Raw genomic sequence first — 9579 nt, 5'->3', positions numbered from 1 at the left:
GTGTGTGTTTGTGTGTGGTTATCTCTCTGTGGAGCCAAACAAAGTCACTCTAGCCCAGGGGTCAGGTGGGGAGTGTGTGTGTGTGTGGGTGTGGTTATCTCTCAGTGGAGCCAAAGTCACCCTAGCCCAGGGGTCAGGTGGGGAGTGTGTGTGTGTGTGTGTGTGTGTGTGTGTGTTTTTCTCTCTCAGTGCAGCCAGTCACCCTAGCCCAAGGGTCAGGTCGTGTGTGTGTGTGTGTGTGTGTGTGTGTGTGTTATCTCTCTGTGGAGCCAAAGTCACTCTAGCCCAGGGGTCAGGTGGGGAGTGTGTGTGTGTGTGTGTGTGGTTATCTCTCAGTGGAGCCAAAGTCACCCTAGCCCAAGGGTCGGGTGGAAGGTGTGTGGGGGAGGGGAAGGGAGGAGGGAGGGGAGAAGTCGGGGGAGGTGGGGCGGGGGAGGGTTGGGGGTGAGGGATTCCCTGGGCAGGCCATTCTGTAAACCCATAATAACAAAAGAGGCAAAGTAAGAGTTAAAGTCACAGAAGCAGATCCAATGAGGGGTCAACATTAACCCTTCCTGGTTACAAAGGGAGACTGTAAAGATGTTTAGGACAGTTTGCCCAGACTTGCCCTCAACGTGAGAAATCTCGAGTCCCAGGGCTGGAAAATCTGAAACCTAAAAGGCAGAGGCGATTGTAACCGGGAGGAGGAAAGAAACACGATCCCGGGGGCGGTGCTGGGCCCGGAGCACCTTCCTCCCGCCCTCCAGGCGCGCCGGCCGCGGGGCTGGGGAGCCCCACCCCGCCGCTCCTCTGCCCTCCTTGAGCTTCGCGGGCCTCGGCGGGCGAAGGGCCCGGCGCCGCCGTATTTTGTCCCGCGCGGCGATCCCTCCTCGCGCGAACGCCGTGGCCGCGGCGGTAGCGACGGGGCCCGTGGCGCACTGACGGCAGGCCCCCCGGCCCGGCGGCCTGGAGGCCGCGAGAGGCGGAGGCCCGGCCTCCCTCCCGCTCTGCGGGAGCCGAGGGGACGAGGCGGACTCCGGGGAGCCCCGCCCGGCCGGCGAGACGGTGGGGGAGGCTCCGCGCGCCGCCGGCCCCCCCGCCGCCGCCGCCCTGCTGGCCCTGCAGCCCCCGCCGCCGCCTCGGGCTCCCGCCGCGGGCTCGGCGGCCCCGGCCTGGGAGGGAGGGCGGCGAGTGCCGTCGGAGCCGCCGGACATGGCTGGAGGGCACTGCGGCAGCTTCGCCGCGGCGGCGGCCGGCAGCGGCGAGATCGTGCAGCTGAACGTGGGGGGGACCAGGTGAGCCGGGGAGAAGGGGCTGGGGACCGGGATGCGGCCGGCAGGGGTCTTCCCGGGCCGGCATCGCAGGCGAGCGGGGTGGGAAGCACAGGGCCCTCCGGGCGGGTGTGGGGGGCGGCAGGCGGCCTGGAGTCTCTGAGAGCCGGGCCCTTGGCCGCGCTGCAGCCTTCCTAGGACGGCGGCCACGATCCTCCCCCCCCTTTTTTTAGGAGATCTGGCCGGGGAACCTTCTGTAACCTTCCTTTACCTAACCTGACGTGTACTTTTGAGTTTATTTTGTCGAAGCCCGGCCTTGTGGTCTGGCTGTTGCAGGTGAACCTGCCTCCCTTTCTGTTTGGTCAACAAGGTAACATTGGTTTGCTTGGGCGAGAACGCCTCGTTGAGGGCTGTTTTTAATCGCCAATAATTTTGGTGGAGGGAGCATTGTAGATTTGCGGTGCGCTCTTATTTATTTCCAGAGTTTCTTGGTTCATGGCTCTGAAGGGTCTGTTGTACTTGTAGCGCAGTGTGTCTGGAAGCTGCAGTTTTGAAGAGTTGGTTCTGGGAAGCCTTGGTAGTGGCACCGTATGGCGCCCTCCTAGTAAACAGAGCGAAAGCTCTCCGCTCATCTCTTTGGTCTTCCGTTCCCTTACTGTGTCTTTTAATAAGCTTGTTGGGGTAAAAAAAAATAGTATGCTTTTGGATTTGGTATGGTTTATGAGTCACTCCTTTCGGAAATGCGAGTTTGGCAGCTCTGTTTGAAGGAAGGGGTGGTTGCCGTTTTAGGCTAGTTAAGAGATAAGCCATGAAGCGCCGTGGAATTCAGTGTATTTTGCTGTGCTGGAGAATATACAAGGTTTTCAACGCTTGGGAGTTTTTAACCAGTGTTTTTAAAAATGCAGAGCCGCAGCACTATGAACCTTTGTGATAACAATGTGCAGTGTTTTAAAAGTTTTCAAAGTGTGCTGGAGAATTTAACACAGGAAACAGTAATTCCTCACTGTTACTTGCTCGCTCTGCCCCCCCTCCCCAACCCCCATGCAAAACTGTTAGTTTAAGAATTTACAGCTTTATTGCTGCTACATAGATTTCGGTTTCATGGAGTAGAAGATTGGTGTTTCCTAATGTAAGACACGGATGGTTTCCTAAAATTAAATGAAAGTTTTGCAGGTTTGGTAACTTCAGGTCAGCTCAGTCGTGTCTGACTTTGCAACCCCATGGATTGCAGCATGCCAGGCCTCCCTGTCCATCCCCAACTCCCGGAGTTTGAGTAAACTCATGTCCATTGAGTGATGATGCCATCCAGACATCTCTTATTCTTACTCTGTCGTCCCCTTCTCCCGCCTTCAGTCTTTCCCAGCATCAGGGTCTTTTCAAATGAGTCAGTTCTCATCACGTGGCCAAAGGATTGGAGTTTCAGCTTCAGCATCAGTCCTTGCAATGAATATTCAGGACTGATTTCCTTTAGATTGACTGGTTGGATCTCCTTGCAGTCCAAGGGACTCTCAAGAGTCTTCTCCAACACCACAGTTCAAAAGCATCAATTCTTCTGTGCTCAGCTTTCTTTATAGTCCAACTCTCACATCCATACATGACCACTGGAAAAACCATAGCTTTGGGAAAAAAAAAAAAAAAAAAACCCATAGCTTTGACTAGATGGCCCTTTGTTGGCAAAGTAATGTCTCTGTTTTTTAATATGCTGTCTAGGTTGGTCATAACTTTCCTTCCAAGGAGTAAGCGTGTTTTAATTTCATGGCTGCAGTCACCATCTGCAGTGATTTTGGAGCCCCCCAAAATAAAGTCTGACACTGTTTCCCCATCTATTTCCCATGAAGTGATGGGACCAGATGCCATGATCTTTGTTTTCTGCGTGTTGAGTTTTAAGCCAACTTTTTCACTCTCCTCTTCCACTTTCATCAAGAGGCTCTTTAGTTCTTCTTTGCTTTCTGCCATAAGGGTGGTGTCATCTGCATATCTGAGGTTATTGATATTTCTTCCGACAGTCTTGATTCCAGCTTGTGCTTCCTCCAGCCCAGCGTTTCTCATGATATACTCTGCATATGAGTTAAATAAGCAGGGTGACAGTATACAGCCTTGATGTACTCCTTTCTCCATTTGAAACCAATCTGTTTTTCCATGTCTAGTTCTAACTGTTTCTTCCTGACCTGCATACAGATTTCTCAGGAGGCAGGTCAGGTGGTCTGGTTTTCCCATCTCTTGAAGAATTTGCCAGTTTGTTGTGGTCTACACAGTCAAAGGCTTTGGCATAGTCAATATAGCAGAAGTAGATATTTTTCTGGAACTTACGGATGCAAAAATGAAATACCCTGCAAGGGCTGGCCTTCGAGAGTAGCACTATAGTCATCCCTAGTTTCTAATTTCTGTTGATTGTTCATATACTTTTTGAATGCTATAGACATTCTAATTTGATTCTAAAAGTGTTGTTCACTGTGTTTGAAAGTAAATGGCTTAAAAATGAATGAACTCTTGCTAAGGATTGTAGAATTGAGTTTAAAATTTTAAATTGTATAAGACAGTTACCTTGGAGCTCAACATTTTATTTTTCATTACGTATGAAATTTGATTTTATCAGGTTTTAAATTTTTCAACGTGATTTAAAAAATACAAAATAAGATAAATATATTATCAGATTGGACAGTTTAGAAGGCAGACGAGAGTTGTTACATAGGAATGAGAAAGTTTAAAAAGCCCAAACTTGAGACTTGCTAGGATAAATTTATAAAATAAGTGATGACATGGTATATAGAAAATAGAACATCCAGTCCCAAGTTCTCTGCAGATAATTTTGAGTTACTTTGGATCATAGACACTTGCAGCATTTTAGAGGTAGAAGGGATCTAGATATTATCTTGAGTAAAACACAGGTTGATAGTCACTTAAGGCATTGTAAAAGAAAAAGAAAATCCTCCCGTGATTGTCTTTGAAGTTGAAGAATTGCCCCCAGGAGAACCACCTGTGGCATAGAATTGATGTCAGCTGTGCAGTGATAGCGTGAAACTCAAAAGGAGCACTCAAAAGGGGCGTTTCTTTTGAGCAGAGTAGGGAGTATCTCCCCCCTCCCCCCAAGAGAGGACAGGAAAATGGATCTATTCAAAGAATTTATAGAAATGACTGATTTTTATGATTTATTTAACACTTCATGGATGGTTCAGAAAGAAGATGAGGTTTCATTTAGAATTAATATTATTACTTACCCAAAAAAAAGCCTAATGAGGTGAAAGACAGACAGTTTGGCTCAATTTGTGATTACTTCTGCTTTGATTGAGTATGATTTGAGGCCTCATGAGAGAAGTCTGGGACCAGTCAGTGCAAGTCTAGCGCAGCAACCTTGGGCAGATTACTTTTTAGTGCTTCATTTCCTAAAATATTTAATGACATTAAATAGTACCAGCCTTCTAAAGGAATTTGAAGCATTAAGTGGGAAATACAAGCGTTTAGTGGCATTAGCTATCAATAGTAACTTTACAGAATAATTTTAACTCGATTGCTTCCAAGTAAATTTAGTAGGGAGTTAGTAGCATAAAGTATAAATGTGGATAAGGACCAGATTGCACATGACCTTTTTCTTGGCATACTGTGGGTATGAAATAAAAACAGAAAAGGCTTTTCATATGTATTTCAGAAAGTTATGCTTGTCGTGTGTAATTTAAATGTTTTCATGAAATCATATTTGGAAGCAGTTTTATAAAACAGGAGGGGTTTTTTCCCCTCCTGTCTTTTAAAGTTTGGGGGCGGGGGAATAAATTGGTGGGGTAAGAGTCCAATCCCTTTGCCTAAAAATTCCAGATTGCTAAACTCAGCTGAATTGTTGATTTTAATTTAAATTGTTAATACGAGGCTTCCCTGGTGGCTCAGATGGTAAAGACTGCCTGCAATGCAAGAAACCCAGGTTCAATCCCTGGGTTGGGAAGATCCCCTGGAGAAGGAAATGGCAATCCACTCTAGTATTCTTGCCTGGAAATCCCATGGACAGAGGATCCTGGCGGGCTACAGTCCATGGGGTCGCAGAGTCAGACAGGACTGAGCGATTAAACACTTTCACTTTCATCCCTACCTGAATTACTGATTTTAATTTAAATTGCTAATATGACCTTAAGCAGACCGGTGTAATTTTCCAAGTAACAAAATTTGAGTTATTTGGCAGACAATTTGCTGAATAAGCAGTGAACATGAAAGGTCACAAGTTAGGAACCATTCTTATTTGGAAAAGAATTTGTTGGCTTCCAAAATACAGTGATTCATTTTTTGCAGTGGATCCTTGGATCTTTCAGTTTACTGTTTACTGGGTTTGCTTCTATTTGACCAAGTCAGATTCCTCTACTTAGTTGTAATCTACTTTTCATTTTTTCTTAAAGATCGTGCTAAGAAATATGCTTGGGAAAATTCGCCATGTTTTCTTGGGTAAAACTGGCTGCTTTCTCAGTCTGACTAATGGGCATAGGAACTGCTTTAAAACAGGCATGATGCTGGAAAATGAATGTGGAGAAAAAATAAAGGTCTGTAAGGCTCTCTTCTGTGAGAGGACACGTGATGATGGGGCAACGAGTCAGGAATACGTAGTGCAGTGTGATGAGTCTTAAAATGAAAATATTCAGACATCAGTTGAACCCTGTATCAGATTCTTTGCTGTGTTAGTTTATGTCAGTTTATTGTTTTGCCTCGGTCTGTTACAGTAGGCTTTGATAAAGCATGCCATCCCCCATTGGTGGTAATAAGTAGGCTTGATCAAATGGAGTTAATCTCAAAACAGTGTTTACTGAGTGATTTTTTGAATGAATGAATTCAGTGGTTGTGAATAGCCCAAGACTGTAACTGCTGCTGCTGCTGTGTCGCTTCAGTCGTGTCCGACTCTGTGCGACCCATAGATGGCAGCCCACCAGGCTCTGCCGTCCCTGGGATTCTCCAGGCAAGAGCACCGGAGTGGGTTGCCATTTCCTTCTCCAAAGTGTTAAATGTACTATGTGTAGTGGAATTAATATGAGCTCAAAAAACTAGTATAGGATAGACTATTTGGAAAAGCCAATTAAGGAGAAGGTAAAACCTTCGTGGTATCAAGAAAGATGGGTAGAACTCGGATAATTGAACATGAGGTTGATAAGCTGCGATGAAGATTCTGAAATGTTCTAAAATGGTGTAAGCATGGATTGTTTGGGGATGTTAAGTGCTATCTTATTAGAGGCCAGTAGTTTGTGTTGGAGAGGTGAAATGGTGACCTGAAGATAATTTGATATGTTATGTTGAGAAATTTAGACTTAGTGTGATGGGCATGTTAGAAAGTAGTGTTTTAGGAAGTTTTATATGTAAGCGAATTATTTGATTTTGTTGAGAGTTCTTGGAATAATCTTAACTCTGAAATGAAAGCAGAATTTTACGTTAGATGTTAATGAATATAATTGATGCAGCTATAGCTGTGCAACAACTTCTAAGTCATTAGCCAGCGGTTTAAAGCAAGTTAACTAACATTGACATTTCAAATCTTGTCCTCCCTTGTAATACCAGATACTTTTTAATTGCAGATTTAGTACCTCAAGACAAACACTTATGTGGATTCCAGATTCTTTTTTTTCCAGGTATTTCATATAATTCTTTAGTACTTTTAAAAAATAGAGTTATTTATTAAAACAATAAAAAATTCTCTTGCATTAATATTTTTATTAGATAAAATCTTAACTCTTTGAATATTTAAGTTGTTATTTACTTTGGGGATACAATGATTCATTTTTACTGGTCTTTGACCTTTGAAAGAATTAGGGCATTTTATTCATACTCAGATTTTAAAAACTAATCCTGTCTTAATGATTTTTAGTTTGCTGAGTGGAAGAATTTCAACACTTCGAGATGAAACTGGTGCTGTGAGTATAACAATGTTGATGTATATTTCTAAATTAGATCAAATAATGCTCTAATGTTTGGTCCTTATACTCTTAGAAGATAGGGGAACTACTCTTTTAATAACTACTAAATGAAAGTATATGTTCTTAGGTTTTTATTTCTTGTCATGAATTATTTCTGTAATTATAAATGAGAACTCAAAACAGAGAGTACTGCATATACTATTTTAAATAATCATTAGAAATTGTAGGATCTGAGCTTACATTGTCAAGAGGAAACATTTCTTTTAATCAGTAGTTGAAACTTTAACAGTGAACGCTGCTACTGCTGCTAAGTCACTTCAGTCGTGTCCGACTCTGTGCGACCCCATAGACGGCAGCCCACCAGGCTCCCCCATCCCTGGGATTTTCCAGGCAAGAACACTGGAGTGGGTTGCCATTCCTACAGTGAATAGATAGGTGTAAACACGAAAACATTTTGATATTAGAGTGGTAAAATGTTGCAAATTTGTGAAGCCCTACAATTTTTTGTTTTGGAGAATGACCTTATGAACTTGTGCAGCTGTGGTGAAGTGACGGAAGTAAAGAATTACTAAGTTTCAGCACACAAAAAAGTATATCTATATTTAAAAGGCAGTTTTAATATGCACAGTAGCAGGTCAAGTAATTGTGAAAAGCAAATAAGACTTTCAGTTTGGAGGCAGCAAAATGACCGCAGGTGTTTCTTTGCTGTGGTAAGATTTGCAGATCAAATAAAGTAGCACGAGCAAATATGTCCATGTGAGATTATAGAAAGGACATCAGTAATAAGACCCACAAATCTATGGTGTTTCTTTAACTTCAGGTTGATTCTAATAAAAAGCAAGAATTTATGAAGCCAAAAGAACCTCATTCACTGTACAGAACACTGTATATAATAATTGATCATAGTATAAGGAGGTATATTTTTTGCTTCATTCTGCTGTCTGATTGACTTATATAAATCTTAAAAGATATTCAGTTTTATAGTTAGAACTTTTGTAATTGGTTCAAAATAGAATTGGCATACATTCCTGTAAAGAGTTATCAATTATACATTTCCTATTTTCTAAACATTTTCCCCATAAGTATTTCATGGTGGGTGGGTGCTCAGTTGCTTCAGCCATGTCCAACTCTGTGACCTTATTCTGTGGTACTGTATTTGTTATTTAAAAAAAAATTTGTTCTTGTCACTTTTTCTTTCACCCCACCCTCAGTCCTTGAGAAAACAGATAGTGGTATGTGAAAGTGTACTTTTATAATACACACGGGACAGTCAAGAAAAGCAAAACTGTCAAAACTGAAAAACAGTGTGAAAATGTTACTCAGTTTTAACTTTTCTTGATTGCCCCATATATATTATAAAAGTACACAGTTGTTTTAATGATTCGTTTAAGTCACAGATTATGTAAATCATAATCACTATCACCAATAATTAGGGATCAGATGATATAAAAAGTATTATTTATGCATATTATTTTCAAAGTGTTAAATTCTAGAATATTTCAGATAAAAATTTTCCTTTTAGCGTCCCTTTGCCTAAAGATGTTAGTTAAATAGAAATAAGGGCTTCCCTGGTGGTCCAGTGATTAAGAATCCACCCACCAATACAGGAGACACGGTTGGATCCCTGGTCTGGGAAGATTCCACATGTCACGGAACGACTAAGCCCATGCACCGCACTTACTGAAGCCCGAGTACCCTGGAGCCCATGCTCCAGAGAAGCATATACTAGTGAGAAGCCTGCACATCTCAGCCAGAGAGTAGGCACCGCTCATTTCAGCTAGAGAAAACCTGTGCATAGCAATGAAGACCCAGTACTGCCAAAAATAAATAAATAGAAATTTAAAAAAATTAGAAATGAGAAAATGGACTAATTTGATACCATTTTTTCCCCTGCATATTAAAATATCAATCTAATGATAGCTTTTCAGGGAGAGAAAAGACACCATTTCTACTGTACATTTATACAGTATATAGTAGTGGTTATAACTGCATTTCCGTTTTAGAAGCATTAATATTTAAGAGTATAATCAAGGAAATAGAGTTTTTATGTAATTCAGTAAGTGTTCTCTAAGTTAGTGTTACAGATGTTAAAGTTAAAAGTTTATAATTTGAAAATATAATTTGTAATTCTTTTATTTACAGATATTTATTGATAGAGATCCAGCAGCATTTGCACCCATTTTAAATTTTCTTCGGACAAAAGAACTAGACTTAAGGTAAGAAATGTATCTTTTTTTTTTAAGCTTTTATTTCTTTACATATGTACTTTTGGCGGTGCCTCACAGCTTGCAGGATCTTAGTTCCCCTACCAGGGATTGATGGAGAAGGCAGTGGCACCCCATTCCAGTACTCTTGCCTGGAAAATACCATGGACGGAGGAGCCTGGAAGGCTGCAGTCCATGGGGTTGCTGAGGGTCGGACACAACTGAGCGACTTCACTTTCACTTTTC

The 9579-nt window shown here is 42.4% G+C and overlaps 1 protein-coding gene across 2 annotated transcripts in view; it reads left to right on the top strand.

Moving 5' to 3' along the window:
* Positions 1-767: 767 nt before the first annotated feature.
* The window catches only part of KCTD3 (potassium channel tetramerization domain containing 3), a 75810-nt gene continuing 66998 nt past the window's right edge, over positions 768-9579 (top strand). Inside the window, exons 1-4 of one of the 2 annotated variants that reach the window (XM_070385519.1) lie at positions 768-1274; positions 6791-6844; positions 7081-7126; positions 9272-9345. In XM_070385519.1, coding sequence (XP_070241620.1) covers positions 1192-1274; positions 6791-6844; positions 7081-7126; positions 9272-9345 — 257 coding nt within the window. In that variant the 5' untranslated portion in view covers positions 768-1191. Of the gene's footprint in view, positions 1275-6790; positions 6845-7080; positions 7127-9271; positions 9346-9579 lie in introns of those variants that run through there. The other variant, XM_070385520.1, reaches the window with a different exon arrangement.

The sequence above is a fragment of the Bos mutus genome, chromosome 16 (assembly GCF_027580195.1).
Source record: "Bos mutus isolate GX-2022 chromosome 16, NWIPB_WYAK_1.1, whole genome shotgun sequence".
NCBI lineage: Eukaryota > Metazoa > Chordata > Mammalia > Artiodactyla > Bovidae > Bos > Bos mutus.
This window is presented reverse-complemented; position numbering and strand designations above follow the sequence as displayed.